At 44.3% G+C, this 26,023-nt stretch overlaps 1 protein-coding gene across 2 annotated transcripts in view; it reads right to left on the reverse strand.

The window, feature by feature from the left end:
* Positions 1 to 411: 411 nt before the first annotated feature.
* The window catches only part of SORT1 (sortilin 1), a 58,591-nt gene continuing 32,979 nt past the window's right edge, over positions 412 to 26,023 (reverse strand). The window contains exons 6-20 of one of the 2 annotated variants that reach the window (XM_081112042.1): positions 23,819 to 23,892; positions 20,686 to 20,735; positions 19,708 to 19,835; positions 15,954 to 16,098; positions 14,927 to 15,082; positions 13,842 to 13,948; positions 11,548 to 11,650; positions 11,049 to 11,217; positions 10,313 to 10,503; positions 9,350 to 9,539; positions 5,938 to 6,054; positions 5,306 to 5,414; positions 3,872 to 3,978; positions 3,478 to 3,601; positions 412 to 3,269 (exon numbers count right to left, since the gene is read on the reverse strand). In XM_081112042.1, the coding sequence (XP_080968168.1) occupies positions 3,255 to 3,269; positions 3,478 to 3,601; positions 3,872 to 3,978; positions 5,306 to 5,414; positions 5,938 to 6,054; positions 9,350 to 9,539; positions 10,313 to 10,503; positions 11,049 to 11,217; positions 11,548 to 11,650; positions 13,842 to 13,948; positions 14,927 to 15,082; positions 15,954 to 16,098; positions 19,708 to 19,835; positions 20,686 to 20,735; positions 23,819 to 23,892 (1,785 nt within the window). In that variant the 3' untranslated portion in view covers positions 412 to 3,254. Of the gene's footprint in view, positions 3,270 to 3,477; positions 3,602 to 3,871; positions 3,979 to 5,305; positions 5,415 to 5,937; positions 6,055 to 9,349; positions 9,540 to 10,312; positions 10,504 to 11,048; positions 11,218 to 11,547; positions 11,651 to 13,841; positions 13,949 to 14,926; positions 15,083 to 15,953; positions 16,099 to 19,707; positions 19,839 to 20,685; positions 20,736 to 23,818; positions 23,893 to 26,023 lie in introns of both variants that reach the window. The other variant, XM_081112041.1, reaches the window with a different exon arrangement.

The raw sequence follows: 26,023 nt of genomic DNA on the forward strand, positions 1-26,023 counted from the left end.
GTAATAACTAACCTATTGAATCTCCTGAGCCCAACCTAGAACAGCCACACACTCTAAACACTTTATTCTTCTACGTGTATTTCCATCCAAATGACAGCCTAGGTGTATGCATCCCTGGTCTCTGGTCTCACTGAAAACCAAAAGCCCCCTCAGGTCTAAGATACCTCTCCACAGAGCAGGAAAGATGGCAAGTTCTCCACCTGCATTTAAGAGCTCAGACCCACTCTGGATGGTCTAATATGTCCAATCTCTCTTATGATGATAAATTTTATTGCTAAAGCCACTAGAAATAATAATCTCTTCTGCTATAATCAAGCCCGGAACTTTCTACAATGATATGCTATTCTTTACTTTCAAAGATAATGCTCCTAACCCAACATCAGTAGGACAAATTAGAGATCTTTTTTTCTTAGATGCAATCATGGATTTAGGCTGTTTTGCTCATGGCTGAGGACATATACTTGTGAGTGAGCAGGTTGATGTAGAATACTAACTAGCTGATAAAGGGAATACACCAGGCTTGTTAGCAGTCCTCAAACCAACTGAGCCAGCTAGTCAGCCAGGGATGGGAAATGAGGAGAATGGAAAAGTGACTCACAGTGGAGAGTTCATTCCTGCACTCTTGAACAGTGACCCTAAATGAGGTGAGAAGCAGTTTCTAAACACACTATCAAAACTATCATTGTTTTTAGCCAGGAAAAACAGGAGAATAGAATTTTTACCAAGGTGGCAAAAGGGCACTAAACACTGCTCTGAAAGAAATGCCACTGATTCCTGCCCCACAGAACAGCCAGTCTGCAAGGAAGGAGCCTGTTCAGGGAGGCAGCACCCGCACGCAAAATGTTCCAGAGTTCATGTTCCAGCCCACACTGCCCGTGATATACAGGGGCCCTGGACAATTTACTCCATTTTTGTACCTCAGCTCTATCTCCTAAAAATGGGAAATACAACCCTATCTTTTCTTTATTTCACAAGAATGTTGAGGTTCAAATGACATATTGCAAGTGAAGCTGCTCTGAAAACTAATTTCTACAGAAATCCCAGGTATCATTATAAGCAAAGAGCCCTACTCTTATATGCTTAGAGAAGAATATTAACTTTCCTATAAATTAAAGCTGATTAGCGAATCACCGTATCTCAGCACGTCTACCCCAGTGAGTATATGCTAGGGGAAAAGGTGTAGGTGAAATAGATCTTTTCTGGACATCAAATTCACTTTGGGCAGGCCCAGCTCAGTGGTTGAGCATCGCCCCATGATCCAGGAGGTCAGAGTTTGATTCCTGGTCAGAGCACATACTGAGGTTGTGGGCTTGATCCTCAGTGTGGGGCATGCAGCAGGCAGCTGATCAATTATTCTCTCATATTGATGTTTCCATCCCTCTCTCCATCTCCCTTCCTCTCTCTGAAATCAATTAAAAAAAAAAACACGTTAAAAAATTCACTTTGGGCAGAAGGTGAGGATGTCTGGGATAAAGGCTGACACTCTATCCTTTGTGAACTGGTTTATCTTTGGAATTATTTTTTATTTAAAAACCTGCAAAATTAACGAGCTTTTCCTCAAAGATGAGTGCTCTCTGGCTCTAACAAATATTAATTTTCTTCACAAAAACTGCTCTCCCTAACATTATTTTCTAACTGAAGCTCACTGACTCATTTAATTTTATGCAGTTTCCAAGTCTCTACAATTCTCTGTCTACTCCCTCCCCCACTTTCCCTGCTGCTGTTATTCCATTCTGGTGAGGAGAGAACTTTAGCCATCTGCTCACACATTCTGACAAAAGTTAATTTGGCACATTTACTTTTTATGGGCTTTCTGGCCATAAAATGAACTAGCAGCAAAATGGCAGTTACCAGAGAATGTCCCAATCATACTTATTGGGAGAAACCGTGACCAGCACAGCAGGTACACCAAGACCAAAAGCATACTATACTATATTCCTGTATAGCAAATATTCAAGCCATATTAAAATTTATTGCAGCTTTCCATGACTAGATGGCCACCCAAAAATCCACCTCACTACATTCTATAATTGATTGAATTTGAAATAAATGTCAAATGGAAAACTCCCTTAAATTTAAAATATGAACTTAATGTGTCACACAAAACCTCATCTTACACTGGAAGCGTTTTCAGTTGGTTCAGCCGAAAGGTTCATGCCAATAAATTACTTGGCAAAGCTGGGGAGAAGGGGCAAGGAAGAGAGCTGGCAATAAAATTCTGATTTTAAAAATAAAGCCTATAAATCTGAAAACATGTCTAGTCCTGGCTCCACGTACAACAAGCCACCTAAGAGGAAACATATAAGCAGCCAATTGAATGATTCACCACTGAGCCAACACAGCAGGCAGCAGGGCACGAGGAAGCCCATGTTCCGTCCTCAGGGGCTGCACCGCCTGGGCAGACACCCCGGGCAAGCCCTGCGCCCTGTCCTTGAGCAGGTCTGCAGGCACACACACAGCATGGCTTGAAAGATCTTGGAGGAAGGAAGGATTTCTCCTTTCATAGTGCTCTGTCTAGTCAGTTCTCTGCTGCGCCCTTCTTCCTGCCCCCAGTTAAAAATATTGCCCTTTAAGTTCTCCTGATTTAGTGTCTTGGAAGCACATGGTTAAGTTAGTCATCAAAGGGCAATTAACAAGGGTATGCCTAATTAAGCAGGAAAAAGAAAAATCACTGATCTATGGTCCCTGGAAAAAATAAAAAGGGAGGATCTGGTGGCAGCGTTCTCGGAGGAGGGCTGTCCCCAGAGTCAGAAAGGCTGCCCAGTCATGCCAGTCACCAGCGCCTGCGTGTTCATCTCTGCAGCTGCTTTGTGTCACCAGCAGAGCCTAGGGACCGCACCGGCTACTTGTGAGGGTTGATGCTGGAGTTGGCAGGTGCCCTGGGGCAGGCGCCATGCAAAACATGCAGGAGTACAGTTAGTGAAATGTTCCCTTCAAATTCCATTTCATTTCCCGTAAAAAACAAAAACAAACCCCAAAGAGCCCATACTTTGCAAAAAGACAACTTGAAATAAGAGGTTAAAGATTTAAAAATGTCTCCCCCTCTTCTCAGAGCCAATTGTGTGTGTTTAGGGTTTTGTCCCCACCACCCCCTGCATGTCTTTAGTAGAGGTCCTTCTGGCTTTGACGGAAGCAGCAGAAACAGAGCTGGATTCCTCGCAATGGGAAATTTATTTCCCCAAGTCGGAGCCACAGGGAGTGTAAGAGGTACTGTGTTTCCATCATCCATGTGCGGTCCCAGCTCCTCTGAAGAGCTATTCCAGGAGGTCCTGAAAGACATAAATTATATTATTTAACAGACTAAAAAATTCCTATTTTGAAAACAATTACCTTGTTTCTGGCTGACGGAGTCATAGTCATTAAGTTTCTGCTTCTAGCTTATACCCTCATTTGTCTCAATCACATCTTGATCATGCACAGGAAAAGAATCACTCTTTTTTTGTACTTCTGGATCACCCTCAAGAAGAAATGGCTCACCTCATCTGAGTCATCATGATAACCAGTTTTATTGGTGTGGGAGGCTGTGTCCAAAGTATCCACACCGTCCACACCATTAGCCTCTGCATGCTGCTGCAACACGGAGTACCGATGCACCAGGAACCTGCGAAAACAACCCTTCATGAATCCCAATGTGCTGAGGAGGGTGTGTTTATTATAGCAACAGCTTTTCCGAGTTTTATACACTCAGAGAAGGAGTCACACATACAGGAAGCAGACCCATAGTTAGCTTACGGAAAATATAAGATCTCAGAAGACTCGGGCCTGGCGTTTCAGAATGTCACTTCTTTTGCTAAGGTCAGACTCAACCATGCGCCCTTGGCTGACTTCTGGTTTGACGGCAGTACCTTTGGCTGACTTCCATGTTCCTTACCTTCCCCCACAGACGTATTTCTTCACAATGAGCACTCCTGCGACAACTGTGACTAGCATCAATCCCACGGTGGCCAGGATAATTGGAACAGAATTTGACTTGGAATTCTTGATAAATGAAAACACACAAAAAAAATTCAGGCATGAATATTCTAGGACTGAATTCAAAGATGCTGCTGATTCCCCTCATTTCCCTGAGTGATCTACAGTCTTTAGGCACTTCATGATGCTCCTCTTTCAACCCCCACGTGAACCATCTCAGGAGGATGAACCAGGAGAATCACACCTGGCAGAGGGTCACCAGAATTTCGACTACCTGGAAGCTGTCAGAATGGTGCAGTCTCCGTGATGTCAATGTCAGAGTTACACTGGAAGCCTTGGCAACTTCCTAGAGCAAATGGTAATGTGACTGTTTCCTACTATCACTGTTTATAAGTCTTAGAGCTTTTAAGAGTGGAGCCAGAAAGGGAGATGACGATAACAGTGGGCTGAACAGGGCCATCAGCTGGAAAGAAGTTGTGCGAATGCTATATCACATATATCTTTTTTTATTTAATTTTGGTATTTTTTTTACAAATAAGCCTTCTCATATCATTGTGACCTACTTGCTTCTGGGTGGGGAAATAGGGTGTGTGTGTTTTCATTGTATCCAAGAGGAGGCTGAGCTGGATTCTGGGACAAGTTGTGTCCCTGTGGGCGGGAGTCCTGTGCAATCACACCCACAAACACTCTGAGGACAGCCACTAGGAGTGCAGGGTGGGGCACAGAGGAGGACCCTGCCCCTTGACAAGTACACACACCCACGCATTCTTCTTCCACTGCCTTCTTCACCCTGCCCCTTGTCAGGCCCTCATCCCTCAGAAGTTAGAGAAGAGGGGACTGCAGGTTGTCCCTCTCTCATTTTATAGATTAGGAAACTGGGACCCGCAGTTTACTGCCCCAAGTCACACTGCTGGTGTAGTGTTTCTTTATCGGGGTTTCTTCTTTACCCATCCCCCAATTCCAGCAGATAGTTCAGTACCACAGATCTGTAGTCAGCCCCATAATCTGCTTCTATATCAAAACCAGCCCATTATTACCACCGTTCAGTTTTTCATTGAGAGCATACCTGGCATGACTTGGCACAGAGATCTACCCTACCTATGGCCCAGTGCTCTTCTCTTTCACACGTGCAAAGTCCAGCCCTTTACAGCCAAACTTCTTGAGTCTTTTTCCCAAAGGACCCTGAGCCTCAGAATGTCCTCAACTCTATGCTTCTAAAACTTGGAACCACTTTATGAAATACAGTACTATTTTTTTCCCAACAAAAAACTTCAGTAGATGAGCTTATTGGGTTATATGACCCATCCTTCACCCTGACAGTTTCCTGTGCAAAGGGAAGCCTGACAGATCATGAAACCCCACTTGTACCTAATCCACATCTACTTTGACATACCTGCTTTTCTGGACTCAAAAAGTTGCTTGTGCATTTCTTTTTCAAGTCTTTTACCTCTCGAACTGGATTCACTCCACCTTGGCATTTGTCTCCTGGAATTTTCCGGTATCTGAAAGGCAGAGAAAATTTGTTAACAGAATACAAGGATACATTACTAAATTCTTGCCTATTTCCTAAAAACAAGATCTGAAAAGCTCCTCATCCTTACACCATCTTTCAGGCCTGGGGGGAGATCCACAGGGATGTTTTGGGGATATTTTGTATATTTTCAGGCCTGGCTGCAGGGACATGCCTGCCTTTCTGCCTTAAGAGACTGTGCCAAAGGTCTGTGATCCAGGAGAGCACGTTAACACCCCATTCGAAAATGGGAGTGGGAGGGAGCCAATGAGGCTCTGTCTAAATTAACAGAAATTAATTCAATCCTTAGTCACACTAGCGCCAGTAGCCACAGGGCTGGTGGCTACTGTACCAGACACAGGAGATGACAGAGCGTTTCCATCATCCCAGAAAGTTCTATTAGACAGTGTTTCCTAGAGCACCCTAAAGCCCTGCACAGATCTCTGTGTGGACAAAAGCAGCTTTTCGCTCTGAACAAGGGTACTCATTTGTCACAAAGGAGAATGCCATCTCACCCATTTGTGGTCAGGTGCTCCTCTCTGCCATACAGACAAAACTCCAGGTCGTGGCCCTTCAGCTCTGGCTGTTCCACACACTTGGAGTCATTTTCTGGACGGAAGTAGCCAAAATCACTGCAAGAGTCCACAAATAAAGTATCTTTTAAATTTGCTGAAAGATAGTAACTGACTAGCAATGAAGGTTTTTGTGGGTCAGTGGATGGTTAATATTCCAGTCTTGGGTTGCCAGAAAGTAGCTCAGGAAGGCCTGTGTCATCTATAAAGAAGGTCCATTTAGAAAAACACATGGAGAGGGCTTCATTGGGGAAAACAGTTATGGATTGGGTGAGTGATCAGGAAGGGTGTGCTGGAAGATAGGACATGAGGGGAAGGCCTGGTGGACTTAGGACTAGTAGCTGGGAGCACTGAGGCTGGGAGTCCTGCACAGATCGCTCAGGCTCTGGGAAGGGAAGGCCTGCAATCTGCATGGGGTGGGGACTCATGCAACTAAGACAGAGAAATAGCCCTAACCGGTGTGGCTCAGTGGATAGAGCGTCGGCCTGCGGACTGAAGGGTCCCAGGTTCGATTCCGGTCAAGGGCATGTACCTTGGTTGCGGGCACATCCCCAGTGGGGGGTGTGCAGGAGGCGGCTGATCGATGTTTCTCTCTCATCGATGTTTCTAACTCTCTATCCCTCTCCCTTCCTCTCTGTAAAAAATCAATAAAATATTAAAAAAAAAAGACAGAGAAATAGTGGCAACAGCCACAGAACTAAACTTAGCAATTCTTTTATTTACCTCCAAATAACTCCTTATTATGTTATTTGGAGGTATACTATGGGATATTTGCAAACCTTTTCTGCCTTCTCCACTTCTGACCCTCTTAGCTTCTTAGATGGTCCTTACTGCCAATATGAATGCCCTGTCCTGCCCTCCATTCTATGCCAACTCTCCATAGCACCCCCCATCTGCTCTCCTTTCTGTTTTCCCCAAATAAATAACACTGCCTCCTCTCCGAGCTGAACCCTGCATGAGCACCCTTGGCCCATCCTTCCCACTGCCCTGGGGCCTAGCTTCACTGACAGTGTGGGAGGCACCATCAGTCCCACTCATCTGGTGGCTTCTCTCTTCCTAACCCGTAAATACAGGTGTCTTACAGGGTTCTATAACTCATTCTCTTATTTTGTATCTGCTCTCCCTTTGTGAGCTTAACTATTTGTTGCAACAAAAGCTTCCAGGTTTTACCTCTCTTGAGCTCTAAACCTCCAGTTCCAAATACCTGCTGGACATTCACCAATTAAATTATCTGCCAAAAGAACTGCAAATAAAGGAAATGTTCCAAATACACCCCTTTCTCTCTTTTCTCCTTCACACCAGCCTTGCCTATCATTTCCTTAGGTTTGTCCATGACACTACCTTCCGTCCCCCATCTGGCCCCTAGTCACTTTTTTATCGTCACTACTGTGGCTTCCCCTCATGACGTATCTTCCAGCACACCCTTCCTGATCACTCATCCATCAGGCTCTAATGACCTGCTTCTTCCCAGATGCACAGGGTCAAATTCTGCCGCTTGTCAGGGCTCAGCTCAAATGCCACCTCCTCAGCAAAGCCTCTGACCCACACCCTGCTGCACTAGCTGTAATAGTGTCATCTCTCCCTAAATCCCTGGGGCATTTGCCACCTTCTGTTTCACAACATGATTATGTGCATCTTACCCAGAGAGTTCGCAACAAACCTTCTATTTCCACTTTGCATTGCCCTTGCACAGCAAGTATTTAGTGACTATTTGGGGAATATAAAGCTGCTGCTAGTACTTCAAGATTTTTCTAACAAATATTTCGGGGAGAGGGTGGGGAGAACAAAGGATGCTGAGGACACCACTCCTCCAAGAGCAGGGGAAACTTCTGGGGAAGTTTTTAGGAATTCAAGATTTCAGGGAGTACCCTTCCCGCTCGCGTGTGCACATTTCCCCAGCACGTTCGGCACAGCGTGGGCTGCGGGTCTCCGCTGCAGGTTCATGTCCCAGCTCTGCCACTGCCCGGATGAGCGACTGTGGGCAAGTCAGTCCCCATCTCTCCGTACTTTCTGTTACTTCTTCCCTCTGTGGAAGGGAAAGGACAACAATGCCCTCTCACAGGCTGCTGAGATTAAATGTAAATTGCTCAGGACAGTGCCAGTCCAGTCAGTGCTCAAAAAATGCAGCTGCTGTCATTACAGCTACACGATGATCAAATATAATATGCTCTCCAGGAGCCTAGAGTTTGGTGCTGGAGGCAAACCTATACACAATGATTAAAACACAGGAAGAGCTGTGACAGGGGTTCTGTGGGAGCCTAGATGAGGGAAAACTGGAAGGCTTTAAAGAGGTGCTATCTGAACTAAGCACTAAAGGAATCCACCAGGCGTGGGGTCAGGCAGGGACATGGGAGACTTTGCAGGCTGTGGAGCAGTGTGTCCAATGGCTCGGAGCTCTGGAGAAGCACAGCATGTCGGAAACCAGCTCAGTAATGAAGAGCCAGCCCATGTGCAGTCCGGGACGGGGACAGCCCTTGGAGTTTCAAGGATCTCTAGCCCTACTGTAACAAAACAAGTGATGTGAGTGACACTTCCCCTGTGGAAACGGGGAGAGGAGGACCTCTGGCCATTCCACAGACAGATATGAGCCACACAGGAGGACCCCCCAGGGTCAGACTTGGGTTTGCTTGGTCCCGTATTCTGTCACCTGTGGTTTGAGGGAATATGACAAGTTCCGTAAGATGACTACCTGTGAGGTGAATCAGTCCCTCTTATTTGCCTTAAGTTATCTTGCTTAGACTACCTAGGGACTCCCTCGCCCTTGTATCATCACTAACCCCATGCCAACCACATCACTGATCCTTACGCCTGGAGGGTCCTGAGTCTGGGAGTTCACCTTGGTGGCTTCTAAACCTTGATGGGACCCAGGGACCGTAAGTATACTGCTGTCACCCAGTGTCTCGGGACAGAGCACTCTTTCTGCCTTCAGTCCTGCTGATGACCCAAAACCTAAGTGCCACCTGCTGAACTCAGGCCGGCGGGCTCTCTGCTAAAGTCCAATGTCCTCTTAGCTCCTGTGCCACTTTCCTTGGTGTTTGTACCTCATCACCTTCTCTATTTTTTAATCTCTTCCTCCTTACATACCTCCCTCCTTACTATCATTGCCAAGTCAGGATTTCTGGGGGTTGCTGCTGGCTCTGCCCAATAATTAACTGTTCAATATGATAATATCATCTGTCCAATTATTAATGACTTTGGTTCCCTTTTTCTGTGCCTCAATTTCCTTAATAAGCAGCAGCAGTTCTCTGCTCTTGGGGAAGGAGGGAAAGAAAAGGATTGAAATATTGTTCAATCCTGTAAGACAACTGTGTTCCACTTTCCCTAGCACAGGAAAGGGGCTGAGGGATGCTGGTACCAGAGGAAGTCCTCCAGGGAGCAGAGACAGACGGACGGCTGCTTGGTCACCGCATAGTCCCGGCCATTCTGACAGACGGATGACTTGCGTAGCCGTAGGAACTGCTCTTTATAGCCTAAAATGCAGCCATCTCCATAATCTCCAGGGTCTGTGGAGTGAGCCAGCCATATCATATAGTCGTTCTCTTCACCTAAAGGAAAGACAGGTTGTTCGGGAAACTGCCTGGATCAGTGCTCACCTACATGAGGCAGCTGCAGGCGACAGGAAGAACAAGGAGAGGAAGAGTGGGGATGTCTCACTCAACCCATCGCTTCATTCTGGAATTGTGAAGCCACATTACATTAGCTGAAGCCTACTAGCAATGGGCATTCCTCATACCAAAGGAGCGATATCTGCATTTCACCACTCATCTGAGTATTAGGAAAACCCTTATTTGTTTCGAAGCGGGAAGCTGGATCGAGGATCTCTAGGGTTCCTTGCAAACTGAGAGGCTGCTGGCTAGATGTCTTGTCACTGATGCCCTCGGTCAACAGGAGCTGCCAAAGGTCAGCAACAAGATGCTTTCCTTTAGGACAAGATGCCAATGAGCCAAAAGCATAGGTTCAGTTTCACTATGGGTTCGTTTGCTTCAAACAGAAGGGAAAACATTCTGTCTCTAGACTTTTAACTGTGGTCGACTGGATGTCAAATGAAGACTGTTGATGACAGTTAACCTGTCATATCATCCACTCTTGGAAAAAGGGCTCAAAGGCTATGGTCTAAAAACCTATGGATCAGGTTTTTATCCTTTGGGATATTAAGACCAGCACAGAGCCTGTTAAAGAGCAGGTGCCTAACAAATTTTTTCATGATGTTAAACTTTATGCATTTTCTTCTTCCAGTGAAAAGAAATTAAACTGAATTGGCTATTTAGAAAAATGGGCTTACAAGTTTTTGGTAGGAAAGATCAAAGAAGACACTCACAGTTCCTTTTAAGGACATCTTTAAAATCGATGGTGTAGGAGACCCACTGACGTGTCAGGAAAGTTTCAGTGAAACCCCAAATGCTGATATTCATGGACCTTGCTCCAGGTTCCGAAGCCAGGCCGGTAAAGTAGATGGGCTCCCTGGTGAACGTATAGGTTTGCCAGCACTGACCTTCATCTGTGGAGAACCTGAAACCCCAATCAGAGAAAGATCACAACAGAGGATCAATATGTATGGGACTATCAGGAAACCACTCTGCTGTTAGGTCCAAATCAGAGAAGAACCCTCATGGTTAGGTGATAGCTTAGTTAACAGGGTTAAGAAAAGGGATTCATTCAGAGCGTATGGAAGAAAATGCCTTTACAAAATTTTCTTCCAAGGAAAGAGAAAGTAGTGACCCATGTAAGAATGGGCTTCCAAATCAACAAACAGAAATGATCTATTATGAGCCTTTGCTTAAGGAGTCATTCCCCATCCAGAATGTTCAGACACTTCCACAATAATCTTGTGGAGAGAAAGAAGTGGCAAAAAGTGTTAACTTGAGGAAGTCAGAGGAAAAAGCAAGCCATTTAATCTGAGTTGCTCTAAATGCAATCCCTTTAAAAACCTTCCCTACAGTTCTGCAGAACGCACAAATTTAAATCAGGGCCTGCAGCTTCCCCCAGTGAACTGGAATACTTCCCACAGTTGCCCTTTATGCAGAAAGTGTGGGTGGAGCTGAGCTCATGCATACTTAATCACATTGATAGGACGGCTGCTGTGCTCAATGGCCACGATGATGCCTCCAGAATCTAGGATGGTGTAAAAGTGGGGTCCTTCCAGCATCTTCGCCCAGGAGTAACCCCCATCATCTGAGATGTACACGTCCGGGATCATGACTGAGATAGCATCTCCCACGCTACCTGCAACACAATCCATCATCTCCTCAGCACAGAGCAGCAACGAAACAGACAGGACTTACTGCCAAGAGGCTAATTTTGAGTAAATTTCTTCTGATTACTTCCCATCATGCCTCTTGTGATAGAAAAAAGGCCACTGAAAATTTGGGAAAGGGGAAAAGTCATGTTACTCTCTCTGATGGGAGTCTCTGAAATAACCCTCAGTGCCATTATCATGCAAGAAATCCTCCAGCGGATGGTAAAAGCCATGTTCGGTGGTTTTCTTATAGGGAATGAAGTCTGAGTGTCAGTGTGCGCAGCTACTTCTTCCCGAGGAGGGGGGAGGCTCCTTACCATGTGCGATGACTATGCCCACGGCATTTGGCTCTGAGAGGGGGGCCATTGGAACGTTTAGTTTTTGGGAGATGCTGTAGGAAGCGTGAATATGAAGGCTGCACTGTGAAAAGAAATCAAAACTTAGATTAAAACCAAAGGCGGAATTTTTTACTCACTCACAGAGCCTTCTAATAACTCTAACCCAGACCTCAGTGGGATACTCTTTTTTAAAAATTATGGTAAAATACACATACCATAACAATTACCACTTTAAACATATTTAAGTGTGCAGTTCAGTAGTGTAAGTACATTCACACTATTGTGCAACCATCACCACCATCCTTCTCTAGAACTTTTTAATCTTGCAAAACTAAACAATAACTCCCTGTTCCACACAAAAAAACTTGATGACTGCCTGACATATTTCAGATACTGTACAAGACGTGGTGGTGATTGGAAATAAGACCTAGTTCTGTTTGTGTGTGTTTTAATCCTCATCCAAAGATACGTTTAGAGAAGGAGGAGGAGGGGCAGAGAGGGAGAAAGGAGAGAAAGAGAGAGAAACATCAATCTGTTGCCGCCTATAAACACCCCAACTGGGGATATAACCCACAACCTAGGTATGTGACCTGACTGGACCAGGAATCGAACCCACAACCTTTTGGTGTATAGGATGATGCTCCAACCAACTAAGCCACCTCGCCAGGATCCAGCCTTGTCTTTAAGAAATATTTTTCACCCTAGATGGTTTGGCTCAGTGGATAGAGCGTTGGCCTGCATACTGAAGGGTCCCAGGTTCAGTTCCAGTCAAAGGCACATGCCCGGGTTGCGGGCTCGATCCCCAGTAGGGGGCATGCAGGAGGCAGTCAATCATTGATGTTTCTATCTCTCTCCCTCTCCCTTCCTCTCTGAAATTAGTAAAAACATATTAAAAAAAAGAAGAGAAATATTTCTCTAAAACTAGTTGAGGTACAACGCAGAGCAAAAGTTACTGCTTTCAAAGAGGTTCAAATTGGTTAAAATGTTAATTTTATGTCATGTATATTTTACTACAAAAAAAAGAGGTTCAGTCAAACTATTAATAAAACAAAGAGGAATGGTTGATTTTAACTGAAGATGGGCAGTGAGGATGGTTAGGATTTCACAAGTTCTAATGAATCGGGGTGCGGGAGACAGGCCAGCTTTCCCAGGAACGACGAGGGCAAGGCCACAGGGGCAGGGGCACATGTGGGGGTTGACGGAGCAGCAGAGGATGATAACAAGGGGTGTGTCAGTGATGAAATGGGAAGTGACATCGAAAAGGCAGTAGGCAGTCTGCCAGGGGAGGAGAGGCCCTTCAGTCACCAGGTGGAAGCCTTTATTCACAGGCAAAGGGGAGCCAGGGAATGTCGAGGAGGGAGGGGCATGGGAGCGGGAGGAGAGCCAGGCAAGCAGAGGCCACGGGAGGCCCGCCCCTCCTGGGGCACGCAGGGGGATGGGGAAAAGGGAGCAGAAGGGAAAGACTCCACAGTACTGCTGAGTAGAAGGGAGAGAGAGCATTGTGGGTGGGGAAGGTACACTTAATCTCACACTGTGAGGCTCTGAAAACAAAACAGAAAACCCAGCCTAGAAGAGTAGAGTGCATGTTAGCCACAGGTATTGAGGAGGGCTTAGAACTACCCAAACTGTCATTTTTGAAAGAAAACTCTCTTAGTGCTCCCCTAAGCACCTTTCAGATTCTGAAAGAGCCAGGCACAAAGCTTGTTTCTCTTTTCTTTTTCTCTTGCCTGTCAAGACCTGTCACTCTCAGAATCTGGGATTTCCTGAGCAACACCTTCTATTCCTAGTTCTAGGTCTCTCCTAGGGGTCACCACCTGCACCCCCAGTTATGTGGCACCCAGGCAGAGGGGAAGACAAGGCCAAGTTCTCTTCTCTTGTTAATGGCCAGCATGGCTTTGCCCTGCTCAGGAACGGCTGGCCTGTGGCTTTTGCAGAATTCCTAATGTCTCAGAGCTGCCGTGCTGACTCCTAACTAATCCCCGACCCATATGTCCATTCTGTTTCCATTCAGCAGTTTTGCAAAACACAAATTATTAGCCCTCAGTTTTGTTTTTCTTGAGAAGACAATCCATAGTATCTTGGCCTTTCTTCGCAGTCTCTAGTTCTTACATTCTAAGTTAATTTCATTACTCTCATTTTCAAGCTTTCCACCTTTACCTGTCTGTAATCCTAATCAAGTACTAAACTTCACTATTCAAAGAACTGGCGCAATAAGAGCAGAACAGAGTGGCTGCTCTGCTCCAAATACATATGACCATTGGAGTAAAACAAACCTCATTCTTGTTTTTTGCTGTAGCATCACATTCACTGTTCTCAGGCTTCCTCAGGTGCTTCCACCTTCCTCCTTGGTCAAAAGTGATCATAGTCTGGATAGAATTATCTGAATGGGAAGAGAATGATATTAAGCCCTATACACTGGAAGAACTCTAATAAGTTCTGTTTCTCCAACCAACTGAGCCATACCGGCCAGGCTTAATAAATATTGTTGTGTGCCCACTATGTGAAACAAAACTAAAAAAACAACAAACAAAAAACCACACACACAAAAATACCACATCTTTGTGAAACTACATGCTAGTAGGCTGAGACAGACAAACACTAGACGTGGTAAACAGGTAAATTCATAGTATGTTAGAAAATGGAAAAACCTGCATAGTTAGAGGGGGACTGACAGTGTGTGTGTGTGAATGGGGGAGGGCAGACTGAAATTTAGAATAGGATAGTCAATGGCAGGTCTCATTCAGAAAGTAAATATGAGCAGAGACTGGAAGGAAGAGATGTCAGCCCTGCAGATATTTGGAAAACAGAGAACAGTCCGTGCACATCTCCAAACCACAAGCATGTGAACCTGGTGGATTTAGGGGGATTGGCAGAGAACTGAGAGCTGGAGTGACTAGAGTAGAGGGAGAGGGAGAGAAGAGGGAGAAGTGAGGTCAGGGAGGAAATAGGGGGCCAAGATCACTTGGCCTTGTGGACCATTGCAAAGGTCTTTACAAAAACAAACAGCCCACCTCCTATAAAAGAATAAATACGTAAATAAACAAAACCTTCAGAGACTCCCTGGGTGGTAAGCTCTGTGCTCTAGACTAATGTGTGTGTGTGCATAAGTAAGCTTTAATAAAGGTGAGCACTGCAAAGCACTGAGCAGAACGCAAGAAGCCTGGCTGGCTACTGCTGTGCCCTCTCTCTTTCTTACTTCTATTTACCATAACTCACTTAAAAGTGTCGCCAGAATTGACACAGGTAGGCTGCTGGCTAAGGTAAGCAATCTTTCTGGGCGACAGGGCCATCAGTCTCCTCAAAGGCCTCTACTCGCACCATGTTCAGCTGAAGGACAGCTGTGCCAAGCAAGACTCACCTTCAGAGAGCACACTTGTTATGTAGACCCCACGGAGGGAGGTCACGTTGGTGAAGTCCGTCTCACCACCTGTGGTGGTGTAGAGATGTCGGTCCAAGGACTTGGAATAGACAATGCCTCGATCGTCAGAGGTATAGATGGTGCCAAACCCAGTATCTGAAATAGGCAAACAAACAAAAACACTATGTCTTGGGAGGGAACAGCAAGGCAACAAAAGTCTAACCATACACATGACTGAATCATTGCACATTAGCCAACCATCTCTCTTCATGATGTAGACACAGACCAGAGATCCAATCAAGGTTTGATATTCAAGATCTATTTTATTTTATTTTATTTTATTATTTTATTTTATTTTGATACTACAGATCTTTGATCCTCGTGTCCATCTTTAATTCTAGTATCCCTGTTACTTAGTGCTTGGAATATGGCAGGTGCTGAGTCCGTTCAATGAGTTAATCAGATGCTACAGAAAAGCTCTTCCAAGATGTATTTTGGTGGCAGAGGCACTGTATTTAGATTCATAGCTTACACTTCTGTTACTCTTAACCTCTGGAGCAATGCTTCTCAAACTGCCTGTGATGAAAGATCAATTTTTAAATTTCCACTATGTCACAAACCAATGCTTTTGTAAAATAGCATAAAAATTTATCACTAGAACAATGAAATATAACCACCAACTCTTTTATCATTAGATTAAACACATCTAAAATTACTTTGTCAAATAACTATAAGAGCTTCTAAATGCATGCTCTCACTGCCTCTACTTATTTAGTAACAGAGTTTGCAAATTAGTACCCATCCTCTGAGCATTCTTTGAGCAGCATTGTTGTAGACCCTTGGATATGCACACAAACGAGACAATGTCAAAACAAGTGGCCCCTTTTAACAGAGGTTACATTTTCTAAGACAAAATACTCAGTAGGGCACTAATAAATTCCTAGGGGTAAGAAAAAAAGCTACTAAAAGTAGGGCTTGCAGCTTCGATCTCTATAAATTCAAGGGTGGGCCTCTGAAACGCTCTTACCTCCAGGCTCGTCTACATGCATGAACACCATGTCATCACTGGCTGCTAGAATAGAGTAGAACTGCTCCTGCCCCACAGAGGGTAGCTGGGCCATACTCCACGTGTCCCCTTGATCAGTTGACACATGAATCCTTCTTGTTGTATCCTGGAACAAATGCCAACATACATCTTTTTAATTTTCTTCCAAGGTACCATGTGCAGGGACATACTAGGTACATTATTAATAATTACAAGTATCATTATCCATTTCCTCACTGGGTATAACTGATATAAATGAAAGGTCCCAGTAGCAACTACCTAGCAATTTCCAACCTCTAGCAAAGTTCCAGGCAATGCGACAATCCATTTTATTGTAAGCAAAACTATCCTGGCTTCTTCATTCTAGTGTGGCCTGTAAGATATTATCCTCCCAACCTCTGACATTCCTAGCTCCTTCATCGGAGCCAAGGATGTCATGGTACCATCCCTGACTTGGCTTTATAGCCATTCACATATGCGTGCTCAGATAATTCTTAAGTGCGGATTGCTGCATAAAGATTTGGTCTCTTTGACACAGTCTTGGTATGATCCAAAGAAGTAGATAATGAAGGGTCTAGAAAATGGAGATGAAAGCCATGCTTGGGTGATCACAAGGAAGTCAATATGTGACATCCCTTTATGGAAGTCTCTCAGAACAGCCATAGAAGGGAATGTGCACCAGCTGGGAAGAGGCCAAGGAGTGTCAGAAATTAATAAAAGGAATCTGATCAGGGCTTTAGCTGTTAAAAGGAGTCTGTTAAGGATGTAATTAACACATACTTCCTCATAAATAGTTTAAAATAGCTACTAGACACACCTAGCTAGGGCATAAGACTGACTTGCAGGGCCTCCTTATGTTAAATACTCTAAAGTTCAGTGACACATACAGTTATGTATTTTTCTAAAACTTATACACTTAGATGTTCACTTTGAATCTTACTCTCATTGTTATAGGCAGAAGTTAAAGTTCAAGAGCACACAGTGGAATTTTAGTTTTGTGTGATTGTGGTCCAGTGTAGGTGGCTACGTCTGGAATCAGTCTGATTTCCACCAGGGTTCCACCTCAGGGTGACTCCAGGCAAGTTACTCAGTTTGCTCACATAGAAACTGAAGTAACAGTATTAGCTTATAGGGTTGTTGGGAGGATAATTACAAACCTGCTCGAGGGAGTTACTGTAGTTACTGTCTGCTTAGCCAGCTCCAGTTCTCTCTGAACACCCTCTACCCAGTTTTTTCACCTCAGCACTGTGATGAGACGGCTTTAGTCAAGCTCACCAACAACCTCCATTTTGCCAGCTCCAGTGGCTAATTTCCAGCACTCATCTAATTCAACATCTCAGCTAAGTTTAGCACAGCTGACCACTTCGCCCTTCCTGAAACACCTTTTTCACGTGGCTTTCACAATCTCGCATTGTCCTATTCGCCCTGCCTCACTGGTCCCTCCCTCCCAGTCTTCTTCGCTGGGCTCTCCATCTCCTTCCAACCTTTCAGTGGTGGGTGCTTCAGGGCGTGCTCAGTCCTCCCACTCTGCTCTACCTACCCATCCTCCAGAAGATATCATCTAATCACATGGCTCTAAACACATATAATTTGGGGAGATAACCAAATACTAACATGACATTTCCACTTAGATATCTAACAGGCATCTCACATCCAAAACTGAATTCTTGATCATCCTCCCCCAAACATGCTTCTCCTACAGTCTTTGCCATTTTAGTAAATGGTACCACTATTCAGTCAGTTGCTCGGGCCAAAGACTCTAAAGTTATCTTTGGTTTCTCTCATTCTCTCATTCTCTCACAATCCACACTAATCCATCAGCAAATCCTATTGGCAATACATTGAAAAACACACCCACCATCTCACCACTTGCTCCCTCTCCCCCCTCACACTACTCTAACGGCCTCCCAGCTGCTCTGGCTCTGCCATTCCTGCCCCGGTAGACTACTCTGCGCATACTTATTCTGTCAAGAAGTCAGATTACACCACACCCTGCTCACAACCCTTTCCCAGCTTCCCAACACAACAAGAATAAAAGCCAAGGTTGTAATCACCACTTATAAAGGCCCTGAATGATTGGGCCGCTGGCTCCTCCTCTTTGGACGGCCCCTGTCACTTTTCTTTGATACGTCAAGCATGCTCCAGCCTGAGGTCTGTGCACGTCCTGTTCCCTGAGCCTAGATGTCCACATAGCTATGCTCTCACCCCAGTCAGGTCTCAGAGAGCACGTCCAAACCACCCCACCTGAAACAGCCCTGCTCCACTTCCTGTCACTTTCTATTTCCTTATGCTGCTTTAGATTTCTTCATAGCTTTAATATTGACCTGATATTACATCATATTTATTAGTTTAGTATCTATCTCCCCTACTTAACTATAAGCTCTGTGAACAGGACATTTATCTGTTTTGTTCACTGTTATGTACTCAATAAATGTCACCTATTTCTATTATTATTACTGAAACAAATGGACTGCATATATCCATGTGCAAGTAAAGCCCAAACACTGTGTCTACATATCCCAAAACAGACACCAGAATTCGTGTGGTGGTGAACGGCTGAAGTGCCAGGATAGCCCAGAAGAGTCAGTCAGTCTCTCTAAAAGAATCACCCGCAAATCTTAGAGTGATATCAAATACCAGTGGCCTGGTGCACAGATTCGTGCACATTGATAGGAAATTAATTAGAATATTTTAATATCACTATTCGCCCTTTCTCTATAATAGAAGTGTCAGAGATGAAAGAAAATTAGTAAAATGTATATGAAAGTAAATTGATTAATAAACAATAACATGATACAACAAAGACATGATAAAAGGCAACATTGATAAAAACAATGACTGATAAATTGATTAAACTTATTCTAATATCTCCCTGTATACCACATTAAGAGTAAAAACACTTTCAGAGTGCTTGACTAATATCCCTTGTGATAAAGTATTCACAATACAATTTTAACTTTAACATTGCGAACGTGAGAGAAAGCAACGTATAACTGACCATGTCTGAAAACGGGTTCAGGTAGAAATATTCCTACTCTGTCTAGAGTTTGTCCTTGTGATTTTTTTTTTAAAATATATTTTATTGATTTTTTACAGAGAGGAAGAGAGAGAGAGAGAGAGTCAGAAACATCGATGAGAGAGAAACATCGACCAGCCGCCTCCTGCACATCCCCCACTGGGGATGTGCCCACAACCCAGGTACATGCCCTTGACCGGAATCGAACCAGGGACCCCTCAGTCCGCAGGCCGACGCTCTATCCACTGAGCCAAACCGGTTTCGGCTGTCCTTGTGATTTATTAATAGTCATCGCAAATGCTGGCATCACGGGAAACTGTCTTCGAATTAATTTAAATGGGAGGCCAGTGTCAGATGGGAACAGTTGTGCCAATAGTTAGTCTTCAGACATATTCTGTCAACGCCACCGCTTTCTTTCAGCTTCAGAATGTCAACAAAAACAACCAAATTCACAATCGACAATAACAGCTCGAAACGCACGCGTGTGATTGGCACCAGCGAGAGTTTTACATGTATTGCACATGCTCGAGTCAACATTTATTTTTAAATTGCCAGTGCGCATCATATGTACCGGCTGGTCAGTACGGTCGGTCACTTAGCCTTTTATATATATAGATTGCAAAAAGGCAAGCAACTCTGTCAGTACAAGGAGTAAAAGCGATCTACAGGAGGCATATTTACAGAAACATTAGAATCCAAAGAGAAGAGGCAAACACTCACCTTGTCAGCCATCACAGAGGCAAAAAGGAAACGTCCCCCAAGACCAAATGAGTAGATTTTCACACCAATGGTTTTGAAGCTTTTTCCCAAATCTGAAGTCCTCCATAATTCCAGTGCCCCAAGGTCAGCTTCTTAAACAAGATGAAGTAGTAATTACAATGGCACTTCCTAGTGAACCTCCAGTTCAGACAGCTGTTTTAGAATGTTCTGAATTTCACAGCTACAGGATTTCTAATCCTGTGCATATTAATCAAATGAGGATATAAACTGATGTGGCATTAGACACGGGGAATTCACATGTGGGTTTTATGTTTATACATGTGAGGTTATACCTTGGACAGATAGAGTTAATTCCAATACAATGTTGCATAAAAAATCACAGCCACAGCATCCTATTTACTTTCTTCATAACATAATTTGAAATTATCTTATTCTATTTTAAGTTGTTTGAGTTTTGGTTTTCTTGTTGATCATCTATCTCTTCATCCCTGCTTGAATTTAACACTAGAGTAGCCTTGGGTCTCTTGTTTTCTTCATCCTTAGATAGTGTTTAGCATACTACTGCAGGTGCTCAAATGAATAAATGAATGAATTTGTTGAATGAATAAATAAAAAAAATTACGCTTTCTGCTTTGAAACTGTGCCACTGATTGGAAAGCCACTGGCTTCCACTGATAAACACAATCCAAGCTCTTTCGCAGAAATCACCAGGCATTTCGATCTGTTACTTAATGTTTACTTTATGTAAATACACTGCTGAAATTAAGTATAGCGTCTCTGTGTACCGCCTGCAGTTTTACCTGATCTAGGCACAGTATAGTAATTAGGTTGTACTTTCAAGATTTTAAAAAATAACAGCTATATTAGCTATTAAAATTATAGAAGAATGGAAGGAACTTTGATATTTCTACCTCTTATGACCCAGAATATTCTACCACGAATGGATGGGACACTCTTCTGGGACTAAAATATACTTACTGCAGGAGCCATTCACATGGGTAGTAAAGAAGATGGTGTTTTCTGATCCCCTGCAGTGAGGCAAAGACAGGGAAAAGACATGGTTCCAGGTGTTAACGCAATGTCAACCTTTGTCACGAAGCTCCAAGCAAGTCTAGTAAGCCTCCTCCATAGGTACTAGTGAAAGCAGCAACTCTGGACTCTGACAGCTCACTGTCAGGGTTCCCCAGAGCCTGGCCCCAGGCATTTGCCACAGTCCTCTGAACTTCTCTTCCAGCTTGTCTAACTGGTCTACCTACACTCTCCAGATCTGCCTCTAGCATTTGCTCTTACTGCTTTCTTCCGAAAATGCTTTTCTCTTGTGTAAACACATCATACCCCAGCAATTGCCAGACTGTAGCTTACAATCTAGCTCTTCCGTGAAGCTTTCCCTGTCACTCCAGCTAGATGCAGGGGTGGGCAAACTTTTTGACTCGAGGGCCACAATGGGTTCTTAAACTGGACCGGAGGGCTGGAACAAAAGCATGGATGGAGTGTTTGTGTGAACTAATATAAATTCAAAGTAAACATCATTACATAAAAGGGTACAGTCTTTTTTTTTTTTAGTTTTATTCATTTCAAACGGGCCGTAGTTTGCCCACGGCTGACTAGAGGCTTCTTTGCTGCAAACTTCTAGAGCAGGGGTTCTCAACCAGGGGTGATTTTGCTCCCCAAGGGACATTTCTGGTTGTCACTTCCGGAGAAAGAGAAGTTATTACTAGTATATAGTGGGGTAGAGGCCAGAGATGCTGCTAAACATCCTACAAGGCCCAGGACGCCCCCACAACAAAGAACAGTCCAGTCCAAAATGTCCTTAGTGCTGAGATGGAGAGGCTCTGCCGGAAAGCGCGTGCATTCCTCAGCCTCCCACTTAGCTCCGCTAATCACTAATGTGTGCCTTATCTCTTCCACTTCACTGCGGGGCAGGTACTAAGTTTTCTGCCTTGTTGTTCCTCCTCAGAACCTAGCTTAATGCTTTGCATGAACTAAATAATTTAGTTCTTTCATCTCAGACAGACAACTGGGTCAGAGGTCGAATTATTTAAACTTTAACTTGGAAAGGGAGTTTATAGGGAACTCGATTCAGACCAATAGTACTTATAGATTAGCCCTGGCAAAAGGGGCTGGCTCTGTGCATGTTCTTTCAGAACTTCAGTTGTCAACTCCTAGCGATCAAAGATCTAAAAGGTGAGTAAACAGTTATCAGCAACCCAGTTAGCTTATACTTAGACACTAATCAAAGAAACGAGTTACAAAAGTAAAAAATCTTGTATAGAATATAAAATAAAATACCATTTTAAGTCCTAGCCAGTTTTCCTCAGTGGATAGAGCATCGGCCTGCAGAGTGGAAGGTTCTGGGTTCGATTCTGGGCGAGGGCACATGCCTAGGTTGTGGGCTCAATTCCCCAGTAGGGGATGAGGCAGCCGATCAATGATTCTCTCTCATCATTGATGTTTCTCTCTCCCCGTCTCCCTTCCTCTCTGAAATCAATAAAAATCTATTTTAAAAAAATACCATTTTAAAATAACTCTTTAGTTTTAAAGATGACCTTTCTGTTTGTTTCTTTTAGCTTTATTGAAGTATAATTTACAAATGAAATTGTAAGATATTTAAAGTGTACCTTGTGGTGATATGTACATAAAGACCAGTTTTAGTGATCAAAATTCCTATAGTTTTGATTACATCCTACAGTGAAACAATTTGTTAACTTAGTTACTTTAAAGACTACTTCCTGCCCTGACCGGTTTGGCTCAGTGGATAGAGCATCAGCCTGCGGACTGAAAGGTCCCAGGTTCGATTCCAGCCAAGGGCATGTACCTTGGTTGCAGACACATCCCCAGTGGGAGATGTGCAGGAGGCAGCTGATCAATGTTTCTCTCTCATTGATGTTTCTAACTCTCTATCCCTCTCTCTTTCTCTCTGTAAAAAAATCAATAAAATATATTAAAAAAAAAAAAAAAAAAAAGACTACTTCCTTCCATAAAAGACCATATAAGTAACAAACCCATAAAATGAAAGCAGCTACGGCATGGGTACCAGAGTGGTGCTACAAAAACCTCACCTAACCAGCATTTTCCAGAAAAGCAACATTTTTTAGTATTTTAGTCAATTTTGGTAGGTATATTTGCCAATGTCTATGTCACAAATGTTCCTGACTCCCCAAGTAGAGGACATTAAATATGATTGTGGGTCACTGAGCATCAACCCTATGAAACTGGAACGTGGTGTGCCCGTTAGAAGTTACTGAGGTGTGTGCGCGCTGGCTGTGGCACTGAATAATTTCATCCTGTTACTTTCTGTCTTTGCTCTGCAGTTCTCCTGGTGTGCGCTTGTTGTCAGTACTCATGTACCCACCTCTGGCAATAATTTGCTATTAACTGGGAAACAGATGAACAGATTTTCTGAAATTAGCCAAAGAGCAAGAACAAAGAGGCTCTAAGCAAGGGTCTGAGCCTAATCAAGAATTTTGGAGGTATAAAGGCTCTTAATTTTTGTCCAGACATCTCCCAAATCCTCAAACAAATCTCTGTTCATAGACAGAAGGGAAAAACTAAAGCCCAGAGAGGTTAAGCCACTGACTAGCAGCAGAGACGGTTAGGACTTGACTCCCTGGTCAGAGCCCCCTACAGCCCCTTTAAGCAGGCACCTGAGGGGGTCCCCAAGAAAAGTGAATGAATTTTGGTGCATGGATGGTGTGACTGGCGTTGCGAAGCTCTCTGGGCTTTCTTCCCGATTCCTCATAACTGAAATGAGTCTCTAGATGAGGGGGTGTCAGTCTGGGGAAGGGGGGGCAGAGAAATACCTAAATCTCCAAACCAAAGCTGTATTTTATGCTGTTCCAACTGAAGTCACTATTTATGGAGAATAAACCCCATCAGCAGCAGCTACCCAGTTTGCGCCTTGTTTTCGACTTTATACTGTAACGTCGTCTTTCCTGGCAGACTGAGAAGCTCCTCCAGGTCGAGGCCTGTGCCATGCCCCTTCTCGTATCCCTTGTGCACCCTGAAGAGTATTTGGCACGTAGTAAGTGCTCAACATTTAGTCATGTGACTTTTGGCAGTGCTGTCAGGAACGGTTTAGGGCTCTGCACAGATGGAGTTTTCTGTTACTCACCATTTGGCCAAACATACTGCTTTGTGGATTTCTTCCCATTTTCCCCCAAAATTCCTGGACACCCACAGGCCATTCTGAAAGATTATAAATGACTTATCAAAATTCCAGCTTTATCCTGTGCAGCTGCTTGTATGACCTTTAATAATTCATATCTAATCATCTGGGACAGTAAACATACACTGACGTTCCATCTGAGCTGCCTGAGCTCCAGAGATACATGGTTTACAGGGGCCCCTTCGGAGGCTGGGAGGTTCCAAGTAACAAATGCTTAAGAAGTGCCTACTATGTGCCAGGCACTGTTCCAGACGTTGCATTGGGGATACAAAGACAAGTAAGACACACTCCCTGCTCTCAAGGAGCTCACAGTTAACTAGAGGCCCAGATAAGAAAATGTGATACGATGGGTCAGTGTTATGGAAGCATGGTCTCTCGGGAAAGAGTAGGGAAAATAAGAACGTTGCATCAAAGACGGTTTGTGAAGGAGACAGCTGAACTGTCTTAAATGATGAGCAGTGTAACCAAAAGAAGGCAAACGGGGAGAGGAGATGTGAGGACTAGCAAAGGCAGTGAGGCGGTAAGCATGGCGATGTGTGCGGGAGCACACAGTTCCCAGGGAGGGGAGGAGCAGCTAACGCAGGAGAGAGGGAGGTGGAACCCTCCGGTGACAATGGAAAAGGTGGACTGCAGAGAGTCCAAACCAGAAGCAGGAAAAGCAGCGAATAACTGCCACATTTCACTCATGAAGAGTTAGTGAGGCCCTACCCCATGACTGTGAGGAACAGGCTCAGGGAGAATTTAGAAGTTAGTTTCAGAAGAACTGGACTTTTCCTATAGGGCAGGATGGGTTGTGTATGTGGGTGGGTGGGGGCAGTTGATCACTCTGGATTCTGGTTCAGGGATAAGAGGTCCTGTGGAATCTTTAACCAGTACAAGGATTAAGAGAAGAAGAATATGTCTTAGAGAAGAGCAGAGAGAAGTTGATTTAACTGAGTCTGAGGTGCCTGTGGGACACCCAGCTAGACGTTCCCAGGGGGGCAGCAAGACAGGAATCAGAGGCCCCACGAGGAAGCCAGGACCAGACACGGGGACCTGAGAATCTGACACATCATAGTGGCGGTTAAATGGTGGAAGAGATTACTGAGTAGAATGGGCAGCAGTGATTTAAGGGCCGGTTGAAAGGAGTTGAAGAGAGAGACCAAGAAGGAATGGTTAGAACATAGGGAAGAACTAAAGGGAATGATGTCACTGAAGCCAAGCAAGCAGAATTCCCAAAAGGAGGGACTGGCCAAACCTTTCAAATGCAGAAGAGACAGTAAGATGAAGAACTGACTGTGTCAGTTGCACTGCGCCCAGATTCGGTGGAGGGGGACAGATATGTCCTGGTACAGCTGGGATTAAATGGTCGAGGCAGAATTTCCCTTCAGTGCTCCCCACCCACCATTCTTTTTTCTTTTCATTTTCTTCCTCTGATAATGCTCAGCATTTCTAATTTACCTAATTGTATTTAGAAACAGGAAAGGGTCTGATATCACCTCTTTGCACTTGAGTACAAACTGGTCCATCTTCTCTACCCCAATTATCTGTACTTCCTTAATTGAAAGCAATTTCAGATATAAAAGCAGGTTGTTCCCAGCTCTTGCGAGGACAGCCTGTTTCAACCACCTTAAGATAACTTCGTAATGGCAATGGGATGGTCAAAGGGGAGATCGATGGTTCTGTCCACTCCTAAGAGGTCTCTTTGCTCCCTGAAGGGCTTTCAGCTTCAGCTGGTGGAAGGAATTTCCAGGAATTGTTTCTTGAAAGTCTGAAGCATACCCAGCAGGCTAGTTTCCTTCCTCTGGCCTCCTTTGGGCTAAGCTTAACTCTGGCCTTGCTTGAGCCCTACAGCCTTACCTCTGCTCAAATCTGCCCACAGAGCCCAGGGCCAGGCCTGTTTTCCAGTGCCCTTTCCCTTCCTTTTGCCACCCCTTTGCTAAGCCACATCTGATAATCCTGTTTCTGTCCCAAGAACCATCATCATAGCAATGATTCTCCAATTTTAGTGGGCAGGCTCAGCTGGGGAGCTGGTAAAAACCTCGCCATCAAAAGTCACTGATGTACTGTATGGGGTGGGGCCTAGGAATCTGCATTTAAATCAGCTTCTGGGGTTTCTGATGTTGTTGGTCAGTAGACCACACTCTAAGAAATAAGGAGAGTGAAAGAGCC

Source organism: Myotis nattereri, assembly GCF_964212035.1.
Source record: "Myotis nattereri genome assembly, chromosome: 18".
NCBI lineage: Eukaryota > Metazoa > Chordata > Mammalia > Chiroptera > Vespertilionidae > Myotis > Myotis nattereri.